The sequence below is a fragment of the Hyperolius riggenbachi genome, chromosome 5 (genome assembly GCF_040937935.1).
Source record: "Hyperolius riggenbachi isolate aHypRig1 chromosome 5, aHypRig1.pri, whole genome shotgun sequence".
NCBI lineage: Eukaryota > Metazoa > Chordata > Amphibia > Anura > Hyperoliidae > Hyperolius > Hyperolius riggenbachi.
The window spans coordinates 249,671,770-249,698,145 of record NC_090650.1 but is presented as its reverse complement, the minus strand read 5'-3'; the positions used below and the strand labels follow the sequence as shown (position 1 = coordinate 249,698,145).

The 26,376-nt window shown below is 42.7% G+C and overlaps 1 protein-coding gene across 4 annotated transcripts in view; it reads left to right on the top strand.

Moving 5' to 3' along the window:
* PIGN (phosphatidylinositol glycan anchor biosynthesis class N) overlaps positions 1-26,376 on the top strand; it is a 385,079-nt gene that overhangs the window by 97,574 nt on the left and 261,129 nt on the right. For all 4 annotated transcript variants that reach the window (XM_068236754.1, XM_068236755.1, XM_068236753.1 and 1 more), the window contains exons 4-7: positions 2,395-2,493; positions 4,315-4,421; positions 8,020-8,144; positions 21,820-21,950. In XM_068236754.1, coding sequence (XP_068092855.1) covers positions 2,395-2,493; positions 4,315-4,421; positions 8,020-8,144; positions 21,820-21,950 — 462 coding nt within the window. The remainder of the gene's footprint in view (positions 1-2,394; positions 2,494-4,314; positions 4,422-8,019; positions 8,145-21,819; positions 21,951-26,376) is intronic.

Sequence of the window (26,376 nt, the reverse complement as noted above, 5' to 3'; positions counted from 1 at the left end):
AGGAGAAAGATGAAGGTGCTACTACACATATGAATGTCTAGTCTATTATCCATTTTGAGTATAATAAAAACATTTCAAATACAAAATATCAAAAAATACTCAAAATAATTTTGATAGTTCTTTTTTTAACAACTTTTGGGTACTTTTTCAATTGTAACATGTTTAAAAGTTATTTAAAAGAGAAGATGAAAATTATCTCCTAGGAGATGACTCAGGAGAAAAAACTATTTGCATATGGGCCTAGATGCCTCATCCATTGAGCCTTCCTTTTAAGCTAAGGAGTTTTAATTCCTTGAGCCCAAGAACAGACCAAAAAAAAAAAACCTAAACATTTAAGTGCTGGTGCAAGTGTTAAAGATATACTATTTACATGATCACACACATTCCCATCTCTACATGTTCACCTAATATACTATCACCATGCTAACTACTTATGAACCTACCTCTGACTTTGGATATGATGCACATCTGTAAACTTGTTATTGTTGTTTTCTGGTGGGGGGTACTCTATGTAGTTAGCAGCACAGTGATAGTTGTCTCCTGAGGAAGCCTATATTAGGTGAAACATGTAGAGATGGGAATGTGTGTAGTCATTTAAACTTTAATGTTTAGTTAACAGTTTTGTGGGCCACCAGCTGCATAGCCCTTTTTGCGATTTAGCATATTGGGCAATTTCATAAGGAGTGCACTGACCTTTTTAGCAGATATATTGAGTCAGCACTCAGGAGCAAAGGCCTTTTGTATGGCGCTATGAGATTTCTTTATGCCAAGCATGACTTCACTTGTGCATCCCTGGATTTATGATGTTTTATAGAAACTGGTAATAAAAGTTAAGTTTTAAATACCTATAGGGCTAATAGTTCCAAAGGGAACAATGTTCTGTAGCTAAATTCCCTGGTACCGCATATAAGTTTAGTTTTTTGATTATCCAAATGAATGGGCAACGCTCGATACAGTGGTTTGCGCAAATGCCAGGCTCCAACCTGTAGTTTCGCTTAAGCACAGCCCTTCCGTATCCCACTAGCTGGGTCAAGACACAGCATATTTGCTGGACGTCAGGAAGCGCCGCTGAAGGTTGTCAAATGCTTTTCTGCTCACTAGCAGAAAAGCATTTGAGCGAGTCACTGTATGACGCCGTCTGAACCGACCCTAATTCCAACCTGAAATGGTTACATCTTTACCTAGCATTATAGAAATCTATCTAAAGGCATGTGAGGTGTCATTTGTTTTATGTACAGTACATATATTATGTAGATGTAGTAAATTGTGTGCAGAATCCATTCTACAAGAGAATGTGTGTATGAAAGTGTCTGAATATATATTAAGGGCCCGTTTCCACTAGGGCGGTTTCGCCGGCGATTCGGCAGAGTTTCCCCGCACATCATTCGCACGGGGAAACTCTGCCATAGGGGATGACGGCGCCGCGGCGGAATCGCTTGCGGGAGCGATTCGTCCGGAACCCCCCGCAGATTTCGCCACGGAGGCTGCGAATCCCATAGCCGTGCATGGCACGGCTCATGGGATTCGCCTGCGATCCCGCCCACCGGCTCAGTGCGGTGTGCGTCTGCGAGACGCACGCCGCACTAGTGGAGACGAGCCCTTTAATTGCAGAATCCCAATGGATTCAGTTAGTCAGAGCAGATAAACAGTTCATAGGCTCCTCCATTGGTAGTATATAGAGTGATGATAGCAACTTAGCCAACAGAGTGGATTAAGTTCCTAATTGCATTCATATTTTCAAAGTGATAGGCAGTTCATCCAGGCTAGGTTGCTTTACAGAAATCGGCAGCGTGCATAGGTAACTAAGCAGGCAAAAGTGAAGAGGCAGACGCCTAGTTCAAGCAGTGGAATTAATTGTAGTAATCTCACCAGTCCCTTCGATCATCTAGGGAGTAGCTCCTCAGGTTTCTACATACCCTCAGTGATAAGGCTATTTCATCTCCAAGAACTCAATTACACAACTTTCTGGTTAGATGCTACGAGGACCAGTAGCCAGCTGGCTTCCCAGCTCGGCACTTCATTAGGTCTCCACATCTCCCACTTTGATGTGCAGTATAGCGGTATTGTGGAGATGCACGCGGACATCTGAGAGGCGTGCTTGGCCAGATGCGAACAGGCTCCGCCCACCATTGAGTGTATGAGAGGCATGGATGTATTTGAGGCTAGCCAGCAATGTGATGTGATGGGCTCTAGTGATAGCTTACTGTTTGGTATAATAGTCAAAGCCGCAGTCATGTCCATCTTCACTGTCACATAGCACAGAGTGGAGTTCTTTATTAAAAGGAAGGGATGATTTAGATACATTTTAAGAATTTTGTAGAGTTATGATTTGTGATTTGTATTTTTGTATTTTGATGAAATTATAAAGTTACCATATTTGTATTCTATCTCTAGGATGGAAGGAAAATCCAGTTGAATTTGATTCTGTTTTTAATGAAAGTGTTTACACTTGGAGTTGGGGCAGTCCTGATATCTTACCCATGTTTGCCAAAGGTATAGTTTGAACCTGAAATGTGATGATCTATATTACAATGTACTAACTGTATCTTAAAAGCAGGAACAATTATTCAGTACACATAAATCAATTCATTGCCATGCTCACCTTCAACAATGAGAGAAATGCTGCACAGTTTTGCCTCTTGTTCAGATGCATATTTAAAATGGACAATATCAAAGCTACAAGTTAAAATCAGGTTGAGCATAATAGTTTACTAAATGGATCCTCCAAATGCACATGGTGAACACCGTGATGCCGAATTAGTGAAGATAAGGAATTAGTGGTGAGGATCTGTATTTAATCATTTAATAGTTACGAGTCTTATGATGTTTTTGAAATGCTAATAAATGTAAGCATAAATTAGAAGTGTCTGTTCAAATGTACCCTATAACTTTGATATACTGTAGTCTATTTTAAAGTTTCATCCAGGCAAGGAGCGAAAGGTTAGGCGCTTTTACCCCAATTTTGAAGTGAAACATTAGCAGTTCTGGAATTAGCATTGTAGATCTGGAATCTGTGTTGAAGATTTGGACCTAGAGTTTAGGATCTCTGCTTTACTTATATTTGAACAAATTTTGTTAGTGACTGCTCCTATAATGTCTTTGAAGTGCTAAGTAAATTTGTAGGCTCTTTGTAGCCCCTTGCACACTCCTAGGAGTTCTGGTTCACCATGAGCTTACTGGGTAGTCTGTGTAACTCTAAGTGCTAAGTAAACAGTTGTTTTTGAAATTAACCACTTCAGCCTTCAGTGTTTTTTTTTATCTTATGCATCATTTGATCGCTCCTTCTAGTCAGTCGCCAATAACTTTATCACTACTTATCACAACAAAATTATCTACCTTATTTTTTGGACCATAAGACGCACCTAGGTTTAGAGAACAAAAAACAGGGGAAAAAAATACTAAACATGGTGCATCCCATGGTACAGGGACGTCTTGTGGATCTTGTCCCCTCCCCAATTATTATGTTCCCCTTGTACATATTGTGTCCCTGTGCCTCTTTGTACCTTTAGTGTCTCCCTTGTGTCATCCTCTGTCCCCCTTATGTTCTTGTTTATCCCCCCTGTCCCCTCTGCAACCCTGTCCTCCTCTACCATGTCCCCCTGTGTTCTGCAGCTGTCCTGTCCCCCTCTATCTTGTCCCCCTGTTTCCTGCTGCTGTCCTGTCCCCCTGTCCTTCTCTATCTTGTCCCCCTGTGTCCTGCTGCTGCCCCGACCTCCTCTATTCTGTGCCCATTTCCCCCTGTCCTCATCTATCTTTTTCCCTTGTGTCCAGTCCCTCAGTCCTACTCTATCTTGCCCACTGTGTCCCCGCTGCTGTCCTATTCTCCTCTATATTTCCCCCCTGTGTCCTGCTGCTGTCCCATGCCTCTGTCCTCCTCTATCTTGTCCACCTCCTCCCCGCGGCTGTCCCATCCCCCTCTGACTCTGTCTTCTGTGGGGAGTGTGCAAGTGGCTTACCGCTGCAGCCTAGTGATGATGAGCGGTGAGCCTCCGGGGAAAAGCTGCGGGAGAGTCTGTGCACACTGAGGACATTTGCATCCCTTCACTTCTGCTGCTATAAAAGATCGCGGCTTACCGCTGCAGGCTAGAGATGATCAGCGGTAAGCCACCGGGGGAAAAGCCGCGTGGGTGTCCGTGCACACTGCCATGTGATCCAGGAAGAGGCCTCATAGTACTGAACCCTGAGACTGCTAGGCAGTTATGGGGAAAGTCAATAACATATGGTTCTATCTGCACAATATTTAGATTTAAAAAATGTGTTGTGTTGTAACAAAATCCAAGAATGTCTTGTAATAATTATTGCATTTTCATTTAGGTGCTAGTGGAGACCACGTTTATACACACTGCTACTCAGCATCAATAGAGGACTTTGCATCTGAAGATGCTACTAAACTAGACACTTGGGTTTTCGACCATGTAAAGGTCAGTAAAAAATAAAAAAATAAAAGCCAATACACTTCTACTATTACAGTTTAAGATACATATTCTCAAAGATTGGTCTTCTGTTTCGTTAAAATTCATTCAACCAAATTATGTAATCAATTTGGTAAATTCAGTAATGGTGCCCATTAACAATGCAATGTTTAGTGAATGATCGTATTTTTGATAAGTCCATCCAGGTGAAACGAAAATATTGTATTTAAGCAATTTACGGCATTAAAGAATCCAACTTGCAAAAATCACTAAACCAGTTATGATCGTATCTATGAAAAAAACGGCCACGTTGATTGACTATATTATTATCATATAGTATACATAATAATAAAATGCAATCATTCAGGATCAATTGAGCCCACCAGCGTATCTGTTTTCATACAATATGATCTAAAGTCTAATCAAAAATACAATCCTCAAAAAAATGGTACCTTTTATTGGTACCTTAAGTCAAAACAGGTTAAATTGCCTGAACAGATGAAAAAGCCAAATCTATCTAGAAAATGATGCTCTACTAGCCAGAAGACTATAGTGATAGAGCATCATCGTTAGGGCATGCGCGTCCTCCAGGGTCACAGAAAATTGTAATGCAATTGTAATACAAAGGATGAAACCAGTTCAAAAACTCCTACATTCCAAGCATCAAGGACACACAGAAGGTGGTGTGTTTCAAGCTACAAAGAGCTTAGAATCAGTAATCCTTTATCAATTAGCTTGAAATGTGACATCTGGTATGTGTATCTGTTGGTTGGTATGGGCAATTAATAAAACTTTGACATTTTTTGGAATATTGACTCTTCTCTTGCGCTGTTGTTCATATACCTATCCAAAATAGCAGGTTGAGGTAGCAAGTTAGTATTACCCTATTTATTGTACCATTATTGTATATTATTATATGGTGTGTGCCCTGGGCATACATGTTTTAATTGTTTTTATTGATTGTCAACCTTTAACACAATAAAGCTTATTTGTACTTTTTCAATCATGTGATGTGGTGCTTGTCAGGGGATTTTCTTTTGTAAATGGTAATTGGCGTGGAGTGGTCGGCTAAGGGTTAAAGGACAACTGAGGTGACATATGACATGATGAGATAGACATGTGTATGTATGGTGCCAAGCACACACATAACTAGGCTGTGTTCTTTTTATTCTTTCTCTGCCTTAAATAGTTATAAAAATGCAAGTGATAGTTTCTACCCGGGTCGGGACTGGGTCAGACTATAGCATAACCCTCACTGATAAGTAATTACAGCCATAAAACACTTTCCTGTCAGTAAATGGCTTCTGTGAGCAGAAAAGATATAAAAAGGGTCAATAATTCATAGATTTAAGCTCTGGCATACTTTAATGAGGGTGTCATTGAGCAGAGACAATGAAATAGTAAAAACTTAAAAACTAGATTTAAATATACAATAAAACTTCGGGATATCAAAAAAAAGTCATTTTTAGGAGGAGGATAGATATAATTGTTTTTCTCATCAGTTTATTTTCACCTCGGATGTCCTATAAAGCAATAGGAGTGTTCTAAAGCGCTCTAATCAAGGCGCCTTTAGTTTTGTAGTAGGGTAATTTAGCCACTATGTGTAACGCTGGGTGGTCATACTTTCTGACCAGCCAGCACAACAAGGCTGAGAGCTGAATTACGGAAGAGGCTACACTGGCTGCCCAGAGCAACTGCAGCTCTGGGCTTCTGATAAGACGCAATGGCAGCGCAGTGCGATGTTGCGCTGCACTTGCGATAGCAAATATCAAGACAGATACAAGACAGACTGAAGTGAGGTAGCCAATAGCAACCACAGCAATGGCTACCAGCAAGGACAGGACTAGGAAGACAGAGACTGACAGAATCAATGCTTGCTAAACTAATCACTATCTCAGTGACAGCAAGCATTCAAAAAAGACAAGAGTGAGGTAGCCAATAGCAACCGCAGCAATGGCTACCTGGCAAAGACAGGACAGAATAGTCAGGAAATAGCAGAATCAAAAGGCAGGCAAATGTAATACCTAGACAAATATACAATAGATATGATTTTCTAGCGTATTACAATTTACAGCTATCATTGAAACTACAACGACTGACTAACATGTATATATCGGCGATGAACCGATATATAACATAAGCAAGGAACACTGGCTAGGATCAGGAGCAATACAGCGAACAAGGCTAGGTAATACAAAATCTATATACTAGAAAGAGTACGTATATATGTCCCCGTTGGGAAATATATAACGTAGCTCCACAGGGTTAACTGAACTAAAACAAGGAATATATTTTACAATATCAAGGGACCCAGTAACAACCTAGACAGAGCTGAAACTATGACGGGCGGAGCACACTTGCAGGAAGCAAACCTTTATACTGAGGTCATCCAATGAGAGCAGAGATGCAAATCTCCACACAGCTGAATGGTAATCATTCAATCCTGAGCTGGCTTGAATACCATTTGCTAGCTGAAAGACCATCATAACAAATGCATGCAGTGCTATGCAAAAACATGCATGCAGGAAATCCAGGGCTATCTGGCTGCAGCTCAGCTGCAGCAAACCATTAGTGGAATAATGACAGTATTCTGAGCTGTCCAGAACTGCAGAGCAATTGCAAATGACAAAGTGACTCACTGCAAATGCACAACCGAATGCAGACTGACAAACCAGAACTGTCCATTTGCGGCTCCACCTGCAATGGACAGAACACGTGACAGGAGGAATCCTAACACTGTCTTTGCGCCTTTGTGCACTCGATTGCTGGTGCCCTGTGAGCCCTGTCTGGTCTCCACATTTCCTCAGGCATGTCCAGAACAATCATTTTAAAGAGATCCTTCAAATAGGCCACAATGTGTTCACCTTTAAGAGATATAGATACACCTTTAACTCTCTCATTTGGCCTACTCTCCATTTTTCAAATATTCATGTGCCATACGGAGAGATTTTAAATCACTTAGCAAGACGCTTTGCTCATCCTCGAAATCCCCGTTTCATAACTATGTCATCCATGTTTTCTTTCAAATCATATGTACGTTCCCCTACAACTAATATATCCGAATGGAGTTCATTAACTGCAGATTGCATAATTATTTGCAAGATCTTATACCGTGTATGGTAGTGTTTATCAAGTGCACGTTCCAGCAGGGCTGCAGTAACTGGCATGGTGTCAGGTGGGGTACTAGCCTGTTTTCCGGTGCATCACTTCCTGGAAGATCTGTGTACTCTGCACCATCTTGGCTGGAGGAGGGACAGAGAAATCTATCCATTGCACCCATCTGTGAGGCCGGTTTAGTTCCCCCCCCTCCCCCCCCCCCCCTTGGTCGCCATCTTTTGCTTTGGAGGGTGCGGTAGGTGTCCCTGTGAGAGCTGCGCTGTGGGATGCTGCAGGAGTGGAGATTGCGGCGGTTTTGCGGCGGCTGAACAGAGATCTTCCCTCAGGTGGCGATCTTGGAGACCTCGGGTCTCGGCAAAATGACATTTAGCAATGTTGTCAACATTTTTTTCTGTTTTTATTTATTTATTTTTTGCCTGAACTTAAGCATTACTTGTATCATTTTGCAACTGCAACATTTCCTTGTATAATTCGGCTTTATTTGTTTTAGGACTTCTTCAGGTCTGCCCACAGCAACCAAACACTTTTTAATAAACTGAACAAGGACAAAATTGTGTTTTTCCTTCATTTGCTGGGGCTAGATACCAATGGGCATGGTCATAGACCAGGTTCAAGGTACGTATTCTAGCTAGAACTGCATTCTACAAGTATTTCTAAAGCAACTTTCTATTATTATTATTATTATTATTTGTGTCATGCATTTATATTGACAGATTTTCTACAGCCCTATGCAGAGTATATCAGATATTCCCTGAAGTCTCTCACACTATATAAGGTTTTAACAGGCATGCATTTTTTCAAAACCTACTGTACATGCCTGTGATTTTTCCAGAGAGTCTCACCAAAGCTTAAATGCCTAATATAATTCTGCCTTCTTAAAACAGAAGACATTTGCATTAACTCAGCTTAACCTTATAGTAGCTTTCCCAATTTATCGCATATATGATTACTTGGGGCTGGGCTGCTGTAGTCGACTATGCTCAGGCTGCCTCCTGTATGCAGAGCAGCGCAGGGAGCGCTTGATATTTACATAATATGGATGCATTATCTGGTCTCCTCTTCCACCACCGAGCAGCATGGTAACAATGACTTCCTCCTTCTGGTCCCGATCACATGGTATGACATGATATGGAGGATGTCAGCAGTACAGGGCAGCTTGGTGGTTGATATTTACCTGATCTTGATCTTAGATCGACTCGCCTTTTCCAGCACCAAGTAGAACTGTAATGCTGACATCTCCCTTCGGGTCACAATCACATGTCATGTCATATGTGATCGGAACCCTAAGGAGGATGTCAGCGTTACTGTGCAGCTTGGTGGTGGAAGAGGAAAGCCAATCCTGCATCTAGATCAGGTAAATATCAAGAGCTCCCTGCGACACTCTGCATGAGGCTGGGGAGGCAAGGGGTTATATGGTACCACAGTGCACAAAAAAAAATCTTGCAGTTAAAGGGTAAAGGTTCCCATACATCTAGCGATGTATGGGCAGAGTCGACCAAGAGACAAATCTCTCTCTTATAGAATCCTATAAGAGAGAGATCTGTCAGCTGCCCATACAGCACAGGCTGATTCCCAATCAATTTTATGCTGAAATTAATCCAAAATTTACCTTGTGCGCTGCATCCGTCCGCCTCGCCGCCCCGACACTGTGCCTTGCCTCCGTAATGTGTGTCCCGCCGTGCCCCGTGTAAAGTGTATACATTATCTCTTCGCGGCCCCCGCTTGTCCCCCGCTGGCTTCCGGGATTCCGTCTCTGCATTCACGCGCGCTCCATGTGGTTTTCTAGTAAGGGCGCGCGTGTGTGACATCATGCGCACACCCTTACTAGGACACCAAGTGGGGCACGTGTGTATGCAGAGACGGAATCCCAGAAGCCAGAAGGGGACAAGCGGAGGCTGCGGAGAGGTAATCTATACTACATTTACACGGGGCATGGAGGGGACATACATTAGGGTGGACAGCATCGGAGGGGGGGGGGGTGTTTAGTTGCGCTTGTCAATCGTCAGGAAATTGCACGCCGTACCACCAGGCACCTGATTGAGAAACATCTTGCAGCATGTGTGATCGAGAATGCGACCAAATTTTGTCCCGAAATTGGTTGCATTGTCGGTCGGGCATGCACTTGGCGGCACCGATTTTCATCCGATTTGATTATAATAATTGAATTGGATGGTTGATTGGCTGCCAAGTCGCCTGATGTATGGCCATCTTTAGATTGTAGACACAATCTTTGAATTTGTATAGATAAGTGTCTGTCTTGCGGAATGATGACAGATGACATCTGTACTGCAAGTAAAGCACTGCAATTGTACTAAAGTGTGTATATGCTGTGTGGCAGACCACAGGTATAAGGCCTGGTTCACACTGCAAACGTTTTTTAAGCACTTGTGATTTGAAAAGCTCTTGTTAATGCAATCCTATGAGTGATTTTTATAAAATCACTTTGCTAAGGTAAGATCACACACGTAACATTACATTACGCCAGGTGTAAGTATACAGGAAGTGGTTCCTGTTGGGATTTCCAATCTCTCTTTTTATCCTGTCAATGCTCGATCACCCGTGCTGGATACATTTCAGGATCTTGTGGAGAGGGAGCTGGGTTGTCTGACCAGGGTGCCCAGGGCCCCATCTGACCTCACCCTCTCTGAGTGTCAGGCTTTAAGCCAGTTACAGAATGACTCTAGCATTGTAATACGCTCAGCAGACAAGGGTGGGGCGGTTGTGGTCCTGGACGCCCAGGATTACAAGGCAGAGGCCCTTAGACAGCTTGATGAGGATGTGTATCTGCCCTTGTCGCGCAATCCTACTTTTGATTGCGCTCGTGATCTTCGGGCGCTGCTGGAGCACGGGGAGAATATGGGGGTACTGACCACACGACTCTCTGAGTTCTTGTGCCCCTCTCATCCTGTTCTTCCCGTGTTCCATCACCTCCCGAAGATCCATAAACCGGGCGTTCCCCCGAGGGGCTGACCGATTGTTGCGGGTATTGGCTCCTTGGGGGAGCGCCTGGGTGAATGGGTAGATGCACACCTCCAGCCTCTGGTGTCTAGACTCCCAGGATATCTTCAAGACACTCGGCACGTTCTTTATAGCCTTGACGGGTTTGAGTGGGATGGAACTTTTCAGTGGGTGACACTTGATGTCGCTTCACTTTATTCCTCCATCCTCCATGCACTTGCCTTACAAGCATCAGAGTTTCATTTAACTATGTACTCTTCATTTGATTCTTCTTTGCAGTCCTTTTTGTTGATGGCTGTGGAGTACCTCCTCACACACAACTTTTTTGTTTTTGATTCTGGGTTTTATCTCCAGAGATGCGGAGCTTCTATGGGGGCAAAGTTTTCCCCCTCCCTGGCGAACCTTTACATGGGCTGGTGGGAGTGGATCCGCATCTTTGAGGATGATAATCCTTTTTCCTCCCATATCAAATGGTATGGGAGGTATATAGATGATTTGTTGTTGGGGGGGGGGGGGGGGGTCCTCCTGAGCTCCTGGACTTATTTTTGAATTATCTGAATGATAACCAATTGAATTTGAATTTCACAATAAATATTGATGCAAACACTATTGACTACTTAGATCTTACTCTTACTGCTGACCCCTTGTCACGATCAATAGCCACACGCATCTTTCGAAAACCGACCTCAGGCAATTCCATTTTGTTGGCCAATTCCTGCCACCCTAAAAATACCATTAACGCTATTCCGACTGGAGAATTTATTACAGCCATTCGTAATTGTTCCAATGTGAACGATGTTGATGATGAGTGCACCCTGGTGGAATCTAGGTTGCGACAGAGAGGCTATACTGATAGACAGCTTAAGTCAAGCCGAAACAAGGCCGCTAAGAAATCTAGGAGTGAACTCTTGACAGGGGGCCGGAGGCGACAGGACCGGAGGGGGACAGGTGCTGTGACTTTTGAAACAGAATACAGTCTGGAATATAAAAATATTATTGACATTATTAAAAAATATCTTCCAACTCAAGCAGGTCCTTGACATAGGCTGTCGGCTCTCGGCTCGAAGGGCATGCACTCTGGGGTCCACACTGTCTCCTAGCCTCTTTAGATCCGCCGCCTCCACACGTACCCCAACTTGGCTCACTACAGTGGGCTCTTATCCTTGTGGTTTTTCCACATGTCACTACTGCAAATGTCATCAAAGGGGCACCTCGGTTTTTTCGTTCACAGCGAACAGGTCTTTTCCCATTGTGCAATATATCAATTGTGACACTAAATATACAATTTATGTAATTTCTTGCACCAGTTGCCGTATACAATATGTAGGTTGCACCACCCGTCATCTTCGGGCAAGAATAGGTGAACACTACTGTGGAGCTAACTGGAACACTTTCCGAAAATCTGCAGTGTCCAAACACTTTGAGAGTTGTCACAATGGGAACATGACCTCTTTTCAATTCCAGGGAGTGGAAAGAGTAGTTTCCCCATTTAGAGGTGGAGATCTACAGAGACTCCTCCTCAAACGAGAAGCTTTCTGGATTCATCGTATGGGCACTCGTACCCCGGCGGGTCTCAACACCCGATGGGATATAAGTCTCATATATGATTTCTAAATTTTCAAACTATTGTTAACTGTTCTTTATGCCAGGTTCTTGTCCCTCTTTCCCCCCCTTCCTTCCTTATTTGCACCTTTTTGTGCATATTTTAAACACGAAAGTGGTTTTAGAGCATTTTGTTTATCTTTTGTACGTTTGGTGTTATTATGATACCAGTTAATAATGTATTAAACAATATGTACCTGTCTCTTTAAAAGGGATGTGTTCTTTGTTGGCCGGTAGAGGCGGGGGGTTTTCCCTTCCCTCCCCTATTCCGGCTATAAAGTTCCCACCTCCTCCACAGGTTTAGCACAACTATGATTTAGGCCTCTTGCACACTGCAAGTGATTCCAATTCAGATTCCGCTTTTTAATCAGTTTTTACATCCAATTCAGATTCCAATTTGCAGTTTGCTCCCTGCACACTGCAAATCAGAATCTGAATCGGATGTAAAAACTGATTAAAAAGCGGAATCTGAATCGGAATCACTTGCAGTGTGCAAGAGGCCTAAGGGCGAATCTTGAGCCCGATACGCGTCAGTTGCTCCTGTGGCTTTTACATGTCTTTTGTATGTGGTTTTCCAATAAAGAGTTCCAGCTTTTACCATTCCACTGAGTTTGCGGATCCTCCTTCACCTGCTAACATTACATTAGCAAGAGCTTTTCAAATCACAAGCGCTTAGAAAAAGCTGTTGCAGTGTGAACTAGAGACTGATGTGAGAAGTTCATTAGACCCCAGCAGATCTGTAGTAAAGCTGCTGCCATGAGACTTTCTTATGAACAGTGATTAAACATAAGTGAACAAGAGGATATAAATTCTGATGATCACGTTGCCTCATATCAAATCCTCTTATGTGAGAAAGATGTCTCATTACGGAGGCTTCACAGTGTAACAGAAGCAGGGTAGTTCCCATACTCAGCTTTATGCTAATTCTCTGTGAGCATTCATTCTTGTACTTTTAAAATTGCTGCACCCTATTTTTTGCAGACAAAGCATCAACAGGAAAAATGGCAGTTTCATATACATGTATGCATATAATGGAGTGTTAACCTCCCCAGCGTTATGGACAGAAATGTCAGTTCAAAAAAACATGCTGTGAACAGTATAAACATGCATACACATCAATACTCCACTGCACTGTATACTAGACCCTTGCTTGACACATTTTGGCAAGTTACAGGAAAAAAAAAGTTTTAAAAATAAATTTTATCACTGTTTGCACAGAAATCCTGGGGAAATTGAACGCTGGGGAGGTTAATAAAACGCTTGTGTAGTGTACTTATAGTTTGTGTGTTCAAGATAAAGGCTCTGATAATGCAGTATACTTGCATGATTTTATTTTACCCCCTTTTTATATGCAGGCATGTCAGCCACAGTGTGTAAAGTATAAGCTGAAGCACTCTACTTAGGGCTCTTTCACATCAGCCAATGCGTGCAGGAGCCGTTCTCCTGCACGCGTTGATAGCCTGCAGCGTGTCGTCGGGTATCTGCGGTGCGACGCAATCAGCGGTGGTAGCTATTAATTGAACCCCGACGGAAAACGCCGGCTCCCGGGTGCGTTGGACAAAAAACTGCGCCTGGGTGCGTCGGAACCGCAACGTTCCGAAACGCAGCGTCAGGTGTGAAAGATAAAATGAAAGTCTATGGACTTTCATTTTACCTTGGTTAACGCAAACCTTAGCGTTGGGTCAAATGCTCAAAGTTTGCGCAGATGTGAAAGAGCCCTTAGTAAACAAGCTGCAGTGTGTGCTCATCCCTCTATGGATAATCTCTTAACATTGTTTCCATTGTTTTCATAGTTGCAATTTTAATATGTAAACCAGGGGTCTCAAACTCGCGGCCCGCGGGCCATTTGCGGCGTTTGATACAATATTTTGTGGGCCGCACCGGCAAAATTTTCCTTATAGTTCGCTTCAGTGCTCCCAAGTAATCCGCCGCATCTCCGCCGCTAAACGAGGGCTCCAGAGCGCCCAAATCGCCCGGGGGGCAATCCGCCGGCATTTCCAGGAAGGGGCAGAGCTTTCAGCTTCAGCTCTGCCCCTCCTGACGTCAATCGCAGCGCATCGCAGCCTCTGCCCGCCCCTCTCACTCTTCCTTCACAGAGAGGGGCGGGCAGAGGCGGCGATGCACCTCGTTTTGCAGTGGGAACACGGTGGATTACTTCTAATGGGAGCACTGAAGCGAGCTATAAGGAAAAATAGGCAAAATAGTTTGCTTCAGTGTGAATTTGATTTTGAAATAAAAATCAATGCAAGTGATGGGGAGGGAGGGAGCTGCTGATTGACTTTTTTGTGAAATCCCTTATGCAGCCCAGCCTCATCCTGACTTTGCCTCCTGCGGCCCCCAGGTAAATTGAGTTTGAGACCCCTGATGTAAACTTATTTATAAAGCAATTATAATTATCCTGTCTACCTTTTCCTTGTCATACTACTTTAGCTTCATTAGGATTAGAAGCCTAGCAAAACCGCCTGCAGAGCTCCCCTAGATGTTACTTGACAGAATATTTACCTGATGAAGTTGGTGTGGTCAGGTGACCATCACTTTTTCCCCCTTTGAAGCTAGAGAGAATGAGAAAAACTGTCCGGGCCCGTTCACACTTAGAACCGCAGAACGCCGGCAATTACAGCCGGCGTTTTGCGGGAGTGATTTTCCTGCGATCAGCGCGGAAAAACACTGGACACTGCGGCGGTTTTGGAGCGATCTCGATTAGTGTGCTGTGCACGCTAATCACGATCGCTAATCGCGGAACGCTCGTCGTCGGCAAACCGCTGCATGCAGCGCGGTTGCGGTTATCGTGAGAACACTGCCACTCGCTACATTGTGTAGCGGTACTTGCAGAGCCGCTAGCGGTTTGCCGTGAGCGGGAATCGCGCGATTCCCGCTCAGGTGAGAACGGGCCCTCCCTGATGTACTAAACTGAACTCTTGCCTAGAATACAGTGGCTTGCAAAAGTATTCGGCCCCCTTGAAGTTTTCCACATTTTGTCATATTACTGCGACAAACATGAATCAATTTTATTGGAATTCCACGTGAAAGACCAATACAAAGTTGTGTACACGTGAGAAGTGGAGCGAAAATCATATATGATTCCAAACATTTTAAAAAAATAAATAACAGCAAAGTGGGGTGTGCGTAATTATTCAGCCCCCTCAGTCAATACTTTGTAGAACCACCTTTTGCTGCAATTACAGCTGCCAGACTTTTAGGGTATGTCTCTACCAGCTTTGCACATCTAGAGACTGAAATCCTTGCCCATTCTTCTTTGCAAAACAGCTCCAGCTCAGTTAGATTAGAGGGACAGCGTTTGTGAACAGCAGTTTTCAGATCTTGTCACAGATTCTCGATTGGATTTAGATCTAGGTTTTGACTGGGCCATTCTAACACATGGCTATGTTTTGTTTTAAACCATTCCATTGTTGCCCTGGCTTTATGTTTAGGGTCGTTGTCCTGCTGGAAGGTGATCCTCCGCCCCAGTCTCAAGTCTTTTGCAGACTCCAAGAGGTTTTCTTCCAAGATTGCCTTGTATTTAGCTCCATCCATCTTCCCATCAACTCTGATCAGTTTCCCTGTCCCTGCTGAAGAGAAGCACCCCAAGAGCATGATGCTGCCTCCACCATATTTGACAGTGGGGATGGTGTGTTCTGAGTGATGTGCAGTGTTAGTTTACCGCCACACATGGGGCTTGATTCACAAAGCGGTGCTAACCTACTTAGCACGTCTAAAGTCTTTAGACGCGCTAACCAGGGTGCTAAGTAGGTTAGCACCGGATTTCTCAATCAGATCGTGCGCTAATTTTGCGTGCGCAAAGTTTTACGCGCGCAAAGGTTTACGCGCGCTAAGTCCCATAGGCTTTAATGGGCACTTCGCGCGGTGCACCCTGTGCTCTGTGCAGTACGCGCGTAAAGTTTTACGCGCATAAAGTTTTGCGCGCGTAAAGTTTTATGCGCGAAATGCTTGTTTAGACGTGCTAAGGGGGTTTTCACAGGCGTGCTAACAGTTAGCACCGCTTTGTGAATCAAGGCCATAGTGTTTTGCATTTTGGCCAAAAAGTTCAATTTTGGTCTCATCTGACCAGAGCACCTTATTCCACATGTCTGCTGTGTCCCCCACATGGCTTGTAGCAAACTGCAAACGGGACTTTTTATGCTTTTCTGTTAATAATGGTTTTCTTCTTGCCACTCTTCCATAAAGGCCAACTTTGTGCAGTGCACGACTAATAGTTGTCCTATGGAGTGATTCCCCCACCTGAGCTGTAGATCTCTGCAGCTCATCCAGAGTCACCATGGGCTTCTTGACTGCATTTATGATCAGTGCTCTCCTTGTTCGGCCTGTGAGTTAAGGTGGATGGCCTTGTCTTGGTAGGTTTACAGTTATGCCATACTCCTTCCATTTCTGAATGATCGCTTGAACAGGGCTCCGTGGGATGTACAAGGCTTTGGAAATATTTTTGTAGCCTAAGCCTGCTTTAAATTTCTTAATAACTTTATCCCCGACCTGTCTGGTGTGTTCTTTGGACTTCATGGTGTTGTTGCTCACAATATTCTCTTAGACAACCTCTGAGGCCGTCTCAGAGCAGCTGTATTTGTACTGACATTAGATTACACACAGGTGCACTCTATTTAGTCATTAGCACTCATCAGGCAATGTCTATGGGCAACTGACTGCACTCAGACCAAAGGGGGCTGAATAATTACGCACACCCCACTTTACAGTTATTTATTTTTTAAAAATGTTTGGAATCATGTATGATTTTTGTTTCACTTCTCACGTGTACACCACTTTGTATTGGTCTTTCACGTGGCATTCCAATAAAATGGATTCATGTTTGTGGCAGTAATGTGACAAAATGTGGAAAACTTCAAGGGGGCTGAATACTTTTTCAAGCCACTGTATATGAAAATACAGATCAGTGCCCCTCCTATTCATGCTGGCAGTTATAAATAATAGTTATGTTACTACTGTGTACCTAAAGAAGCTAAAGGGAAAATGAAAAGGGCTCCTGGTAGTAGAGTGCAGGGCAATGGCAATCTATGGCTGTGATGATGAAAGCTCCTCCATGACCTGGCCCTCAATCTCCTGGCTTACATTGCGCCAGCCTTTGATTTCTCCTTATGTAACAGTAGTAGTGGGAGTGCCTGCCTATCTGAAAGTGTAGGGGATTTCAACCCTCGCCTCCAGATGGCGGTGTGCTAGGATGTGCACCTGGAAGTAGTGAAGCCCCCTATCCTGAGCATCTCTGTATGGCCATGCCTGCTGACAGTTACCACAATCATTGTCTTCAAGTGTAAGCAGACTGGCAGGTTACATAAACAGCCTTACAGATACCCTTTTTGCTATTTGATCACATTTGTCAGCCCTTGTGTTCCTTAGACTTTATTACCAGAATCTGCTATCGCCTGTTGCTGACTACCTCTTGCTCTGATTACACTCCAGCTTGTTTCCTGGTACATAACTCTTAATGTTGACCGTCCATTACTGAGCAATTGTTAGGTCCTGACTATGCTTCTACTTGTTCTTTGGTACCCTGTGTAGACCAACTAATGCTGACTTCTACATCCTACCTGCACTTCTATTCATTCTTTGGTATTTCATTTAGACTGAGGTTTCCTTGTCAACCCCTACTACTCTGACCATGTTAACCTCTCTACACCTGTATGGGTTTTTGGGGGCACAACAACCAGGGACGGATCTAGACCAAGTTGCGCCTGGGGCAAGGTCAGGTTTTGGCGCCTAAAGGTCAGGTTTTGGCGCCTATATGACAGGTTTGGCGCCTAAAGGTCAGGTTTTGGCACCTAAAGGTCAGGTTTTGGCGTCTACATGCCAGGTTTTGGCGCCTAAAGGTCAGGTTTTGGAGCCTAAACTGCCATTCCCCATCCAAATTTTGCCGCCTTTTTAAGAATTCAACAAACTGCGCCTGGGGCAAGAGACCCGCCTGCCCCCCCCCCCCCCCCCTAGATCCGTCCCTGACAACAACCTCATACCTAAAAACAGCATATCACCTTGCCTATCAGGGCTCTGGATGGACTTGATAATTGCTTACATGTTTAGGCCCATCACCACAGTGCATGCCACACCAATCAAGCAGGCTACCTCTTGCCAGCACCCTTTAGGTGAGCCTGTAATGACTAGGGTTAGATGTTTCATCTGGTAGGAGGACCAATTTAGTTTTTTAGTGCAGTATGTTGGTGCAAACAGATAACTGTATTTACCGTAAATGCTCAAGTACAGTTATCCTTTAAGTCTGTTGGAAGACCCATACACAGTTGTTGCATGTACTGCCAGCATTAACCTTCTCTATTAAAACTTTTCCGCTAAGTATATTTTGAATGCACTAAGAAGATGCAGTAATGATGGTGTAATTAAGTAGCGTTCCAAAAGCTCTCATTGCCAGTAATGATGACATATCTGGCATTTCATCCTAGGATGCAGAAATCTGTCAGTCATTATGAGTCTTATGATGCTAAATGGAAGCAGGCTGTCTGTCAGTCTTTCAGGCTTGTGACTGGCCTCAAGTGTCTGCTCTCATAAACATGAACAGTTAATCAATGTTTTTCCTTGACTAATATTGGTGTTGACATCCTTTAGCATGCCAATTAAAGGCTCTTCATGGCAGCTACAGCTGAAATATAGATACTTGATTCTACTTTTATGCCTACACTGATACATAAATATACATAGGAATGAAAGTAGAAATGATCTGACCTTGGCCCTCTGCTCTGAAGTGCCTTAATTTGTTTATATTAGATTTATTTCGTTATGACGTTCTGTGTCATATGCAAATAAAACTTTAATAATATCTGATACCGTTTTTTTTTACTGTTTCCAGAATTCAATTTGTTCACTTGCAAAGTACCATATTTTTCAGACCCATTTGGGGGGGGGGGGGGGGGGGGGGAGTAGAGTCAGTGGCCCATATGCAATTCACTTTTTCTCCTGAGTAGTCTCCTAGGTGATAATTTTCATATTCTTTTTAAAATTACTTCTAAGCATTTTACAGCTTAAAAAGTACCTACAAGTTGTTGAAAAATTAGTATGAGTATTTTCTTGCTTGCTGGGGGCTCAAAAGGCATTTTATGACAAGATTTGAAAAATATCACATAGGAGAAAATCAAGGAGAAAAAGGCAATTGCATGTGGGCCAGTGCATATTATGGTCCAAATAATACAATTCTTATCAGCACCACTGTCTCCCCACATTGCAATTGTGCATACCGCAATCACAAACCATGTATACCTGCATAGGTCTGACACCAGCCACTGCCTATGTAACTTGGCAGTTGAACAGGCTGAGGGGGGTATCAGGCAGGCCGTGGACTGTGGCTGCCCAAATAGTTTCAGGTGCTGATGGTCTCACGGGTGGGACCATGGTGCCGTCATTGGGCCAATCACTGAACTCACTTAGTAACAGTGACCTAACCACACATGTGCCATGCCCCTCCCAAAAGTGACTGAAGGAGACCGCGCTGCATCAGTGATATGGCATATGAACTGATAAAGTAGGTTGCAAGCCGCACCTTCACAAGCTGTAGTCCAGGAACGTAAAGGAAATGCTATGGAAATCCCTTATGAGGAGAGATAGACTAGTGTAAAATCAGTCATATCTGTCACACTTTTACTACCTAATGCAAGTAAGAGTGACAAAAGTAAAAAGTAATTTATAGTGCATTGTACTTTGTGAAGAATACTGAAGACTTCTAGTGACATTAACTGATTAAAGTTTAAGGACGTAGATTATACGTCCTAATTAGTGTGTTCTAGGACGTAGAATCTACGTCTTGCATTAATTCCCGCTGTCTGCCGCCTGTGCACGTGCGCGCACATGCACGCGCTCCCTCACGCGTGCACGTAACCGTGCACGCTTGTGCACAGTCATGTGAATGGTCAAGTAAATGATTGTTGCTGTTAGCTAACAACAATCATTCAATAAAGTTAGGAAAAAACAAGAAGTTGTAAAAGTAAACAAAAAAAATTAAAGTGACATAGTCCCAATAAAATAAAAAGTATTTTTTTTTAATTCCCCATTCATTTTTAACCCAAACTTAGCCTATTAACCCATTATTAATCCCCACAATACCTAAACCTGTTTATAAACGTTTAATAACTGCCGCCAGTAGTGATTGGATGCAATCGCTAGGGGCGAAAGTTTCAGGCCCCAATGCTCTACAGATGTAACGCTCTGCCATTGCCTAGCGATGCATCTGTACAGCACTCTGGCCCCGTGAACTGTCGCTCTAGCGAACGAATTAGATCGCCACAGACGCGCAGACTTGGCATAACGGTCCGCCGCATGCTCAGCTAGAAGTAAAATGTGGCATATGGGGTATCATTTTAAGCGGGAAGGGCCAAATAATTTATTTGTAAATGTTTTATAACTGTGGTAAGTGTGATGTGAAGATAACTACGGTGGCGTAGTGGTTAGCTCTCTCGCCTTGCAGCGCTGGGTCCCTGGTTCGAATCCCAGCCAGGGCACTATCTGCAAAGAGTTTGTATGTTCTCTCCGTGTCTACGTGGGTTTCCTCCGGGCACTCCGGTTTCCTACCACATTCCAAAAACATACGGATAAGTTAATTGGCTCCCCCTAAAATTGGCCCTAGACTACAGTACTTACACTACATAATATAGACATATGGCAATGGTAGGGATTAGATTGTGAGCTCCTTTGAGGGACAGTTAGTGACAAGACAATATATATATATATATATATATATATATATATATATATATATATATACACTGTACAGCGCTGCGTAATATGTCGGCGCTATATAAATACTAAATAATAATAATAATAAGGATGGGTGAAAAATGAAAAAATGTTTGTTTTCTACATTTACGCCTAATTTTTCCCCATAAATGGACTATAAAACAAAATGATTTTGTGAGAAAAATATTACCCAAACAAAGCTAGTATACCCATAGAAATAACAAGAACCCTTTAAGCAATTTTAACCTCATTAGCATGGACACCATTAGATATAGCAGTTTAGCAGGACTCTAAAACTAGGTTTTTAAAACCTCAACATACATGACTTTGATTAAGTCTGTTGGGAAGATCTTTGTTGCATGTATTTAAAAACGTTTTTGCTATAAATAGCACATGGGTGATCACACTAGGTTGCATTCCAAGTACCCTTATGGACTTTGAAGAGAGGCTTACATTTCCTCAGGGCTCTCTTCAAACCTGTATGCTAGGTGTGGCTAAACAAGCAAGTTTCTGTAAATGTATTGGCGAAGTGAAGGGACCGTGGTGCTAACAGTGCTTTAAATGGGATGATCGGTGGCAAATGAAACACATTTTCAAACCTGTCCAGTCAATTTTCTCTTCAGGGTTGGTTTGCTGGTATATTAGTTACCCACATCAAATATTAGGATAGTGGGTGCTCATATTGTCTATCTTAGTCTACATAACCAAAACAGAATACTCAGACTAACTTTTTAACATTATAAAGCATCTGTCTGTTTTCTGCTTTCCATTATATCTATAACGGGAAGCTTTTCTCCCTCTAGAGATTTGTCTGTATTGTTCACGGAATTAAATAGTCTCAGGCAGATGGATGTGACGTGAAGGTCACTTTAGTCTTCAGACATTGTCAGATCTCTCTATGAGACAGAAAATGAATATCCATTTTTCTTTACAAATGTGTATGTGAAAAGGGAACCTATTGCACTAGTGTCTTTTTCATCTCTTATCTGCTCATCATTCCAATAACTATGTTTCTGATCAATTCCAAAAAAAGCGAGTATAAAGAAAATTTGAAAAAAGTTGATGAAGGAGTCAGAGAGATAGAGACCTTGATTGAAGAGTTTTATGGCAATGATGATAAAACAGCTTTCATCTTGACCTCTGACCATGGAATGACAGACTGGGGTGAGTACATCTATATGTCAAAATATGTGACTTTTTTTTAAATTGGCCTATGCAACTTTTTCCTTTTTTAAAGTGGCCAAGATATAATGCTTGAACAAGTGTGATACTCTTCAGGTTATCTTCGTGCCTTGGAGACAGTTGTTGTCTTTAAATATAACCCTTTTGTGAAATATCAACTAAAGCATCAAAATGGGTTCTTTGCTATACTACCATATTCTGCAGTCATAGATTACATGGAAGGCTGACATATTGGGACTGCTTTTACTTATGCACCTGCGATTGTATGTTTCCACAGTGTGAGATTTTTTGTTAGTAACCCAGGCTGTCATGGAAGTTCTTGTTGTGTGTGCTGCAAATAACAACAAACACAAAGGCCCCTTATTCAATTTACTTTTTCTCCTAAGTTTTCTCCTAGGTAATATTTTCACACTTTATCAATAACATGCATTTTAAGCCACCAGTAGCAAGAAAATACTCAAATCAAGTGTGCTATTAATTTTGACAGTATTTTTTTTTCACCTACTTTTCTGGTACTTTTACATTGAAAGAGTGCTGAAAAGTTATTTTAACCTGCTGAGCGGTCTGGACGAGCTCAGCTCGTCCAACACCGCCAGAGGCTGCCGCTCAGGCCCTGCTGGGCCGATTTTTGTCAAATAAAAAGCAGCACACGCAGCCGGCACTTTGCCAGCCGCGTGTGCTGCCTGATCGCCGCCGCGAGCAGCGGCGAAAGAGGGTCCCCCCAGCCGCCTGAGCCCAGCGTAGCCGGAACAAAAAGTTCCGGCCAGCGCTAAGGGCTGGATCGGAGGCGGCTGACGTCAGGACGTCGGCTGACGTCGATGACGTCACTCCGCTCGTCGCTATGGCGACGATATAAGCAAAACAAGGAAGGCCGCTCATTGCGGCCTTCCTTGTTTATTCTGGGCACCGGAGGCGATCGGAAGATCGCCTCCGGAGCGCCCTCTAGTTGGCTTTCATGCAGCCAACTTTCAGTTGGCTGCATGAAATAGTTTTTTTTTATTTAAAAAAAACCCTCCCGCAGCCACCCTGGCGATTTAATCAGAACGCCAGGGTGGTTAAAGGACAACTGTAGTTAGAAGACTATATTTATTTCCTTTAAAACAATATCAGTTCCCTGGCAGCCCTTCTGATCTATTTGGCTGCAGTAGTGTCTGAATCACACCAGAAACAAGCATGTAGCTAATCTTGACAGACCTGACAATAATGTCAGAAACACCTGATCTGCTGCATGCTTGGTCAGGATCTGTGAACATATCTGACACCTAGATTAGGCACCAGTCCAGGTTTGCTGAATTGTAATTTTTTGCTCCTATGTTCTGAAAAGTTAGTAAATCATCTACCATACATCAACATTTTTCCTGAAGTTTGAAATGGCAATAATCTCATGACCGTGTTAACTAAGGGAAGAATCAGCGAAGCGTAATATGTAGCAGCAATGACTGTTCCACAGTATTATCAGGTTTTTACTTCATGATGGTAGAGTAAGAATTTAATGAGAAAGGAGGAACGCTGAAAAGAACTATCAGTATTTGAAACTGGTAAAGGTCTTTGATACTTTTTTGGCATCTTCCTTAGTGCTGCCTGTCTCAGAGAAGTGCAGCTAGAGAGTCTGGAAGCTCATCAGTTAAGGGCTGCTTGTATTTTGCAGATGACCTTAGAGCATCTTTAAAAAACTTAGAGAGCTGGCAAAGTGATCATCCCATAACTACTGGCAGTCTTGAGCAAAAGGTGCTTATTCTTTCAATTTAGAGTTTTTACGTATCAGGACAAAACAACAAATCACCTATTCCTCAGCACTGAAATCTAATCTCTGGTGTAAAGCAACAAATAACAGATTCCACCAAACTATTAATTATTCATCACAAATGAAGCTAAAATGGAAAAGCCATGCTTGAAAAACAAAGTACACCCCATGATTCAGTAGTTTGTAAAACCACATTTGACAGGAAAAAGATAAAGTCATTGTTTCTGAATTTATGCACAACTTTCTTGAAGGACAAATGTAGCAATAGGTATATGGAAGCTGCCATATTTATTTCATTTTAAGCAATACCAGTTACCTGGCAATCCTGCTGATCCTCTGCCTCTAATACATTTAGCCATAGACCCTGAACAAGCATATGCAGCAAATCAGATGTTTCTGGCATTATTATTATTTTTGTTTCAACATTTTATTAAAACATAAGCATCCAAATACAAATGGTCCCTTCAAGAGGGAACTCAGCAGTGTAATATAACAAACGGTTAAGGATATACAAAACAAAGCTTAGATGACAATTACACAGCAGCATTTTAAACAAGTACAATCTATTCTATAAACAGGTAACAGGTAACATGGTTTAGACTTCCTATTCAGAAAAGTACAAAGGCCTTAGCAGAATTAGAGGTTAGTAAATTTCCCATTTTGGACTACAAGGAGCCTTTTAGATCAGAGGGTAATGAGGGGTAGACAGGTCAATTAGCTACATAAAGTTTTCATGAGCAATCTCCTAGACTGAGGGGGTAGAGCAAAGTGCTTGTTTGTATTCCTCGCTATCTTTAAAGTCTATCCATAAAGCCCATGTTTTATAAAACTTGTCTCCCTTATGTGCTTTCAGAGCTATCAATTCCTCCATCTCATAGATGTGGTTGATTTTTTTCAAACCAAAGTTTAAGTGTGGGAGTGGTGGATGTTTTCCATAGTATTGGAATGCATGCGTTAGCTGCGTTAATCATATGGCAGGACAGAGAGGATTTATAGTGATGTAGAGCACTATGGCACGAGTGAAGTAGGTATTGATCTGGGGACAGTAGCCTTTCCACTGTAGTAATCCTTTTAGTATACCTATGTACCAATGCCCAGAACCCCCTAATCCCATCACACGACCACCAAATGTGGAGCAAATCTCCCTTCTCTGAGTTACATCTCCAGCAAATGTTAGGGATGGTGTTAATCATTTTGTGTAAGGTCACAGGAGTTCTATACCATTCAGAAAGCAGTTTAAAGTTACATTCTTGCATGATTGAGGTCGGGGAGCTCTTGAACGTAAGGATGCAAATTTTAGACCAGTCCTCATCGGAATATTGTTTGTTCAGAATTCTCTCCCAGTTTTCTTTGAATAGAAATTTTGGTTTCTGCGTCTTATCTAAAATATATTTATAAAGACGAGATAGAAGGTGTCTTTGAGGGGTAGATTGTTTGCAAAGAGCTTCAAAAAAGGTGAGTGGTTGTATTAGGGCTCCTTGTTTAGCTAACTGTTGTATATAGCTTCTAATTTGTAAATATGCCCAGAATTGGACTTTTTCGGTGGCCTCGGCGGTTAGCACAGAGTAGTGGGGGAGGGACCCATCAGCCAACAGATCACCCAGTAGTAAGTTGGGGGAGCACGAGAGAGAGGATAGGAATTTTGGATGGTGGCCAGGGGGAAAATCTGGGTTGTAGCGTAAGGTGGTTAGTGGACCTGGAAATGAAGAAATTGAGGTGTCTCTACACATGCTTTTGAAATTCTTTAGTGTGGTTCCTATCAGGGGGTGGGCATTGATTTCTGAGTTCATTTCCATAGATGCCTTTGATGAAGGGCACCATGGTTGCCATAATATCGGTCTGGAAAAAACTTCGTTTTCCAGGCGCACCCAGTCTTTAGCCTCAAGGTTGCAATGCCAGTCTGCAACTCTGCAGAGTAAAGCAGCCTGGTAGTATGACCATAGGTCTGGGAGACCCAGTCCCCCTCTGTCTCTCAGGTAGCACAGTTTAGAGCTTTTTAACCTAGATGGTTTAGCTCCCCAGGTGTATTTTGTGATCAGCGATTACAGCGTCTTAATCCATTTTTTATTGAGGTGGATTGGAAGAGCTTGAAATAGGTATAGAATTTGGGGAAGAGTTGTCATTTTAATGCTAGCTATTCTCCCAAACCATGAAAGGGGCTTCCCACTCCATTTCCCCAAGTCTCGTTTGATTGCTTCCATAAGGGGGATGTAGTTTTCTTTAAATAAGTCTGACAGTTTGCTGGTAATCTGGATACCTAGGTATGTGAATTTGTGAAGTTCCCATTTAAATGGAAAATTCCGTTGGCATTGATTGGCTAGTAGATCTGGTAGGGAGATATTCAGGGCGGCAGACTTAGTGTAATTTATTTTCAGGTAGGATAATTTCCCAAAGTCATCAAAAGCCTGAAGTAAATTAGGAAGCGTTATTAATGGTTCGGTTATGAAAAAGATTAAATCATCTGCATAAGCTGCTATTTTGTATTCTTTGGATTCAATCAACACGCCATGGATATCTGTGTTAGACCATATTTCTACTAGGAAAGGTTCCAGTGTCAAGGCAAAAATAAGTGGTGACAGTGGGCATCCCTGCCTGCTCCCGTTGCCTAAGAGAAAGCTGTCAGATAACGTGTAATTTACCTTTACCCTTGCAGAAGGATCAGAG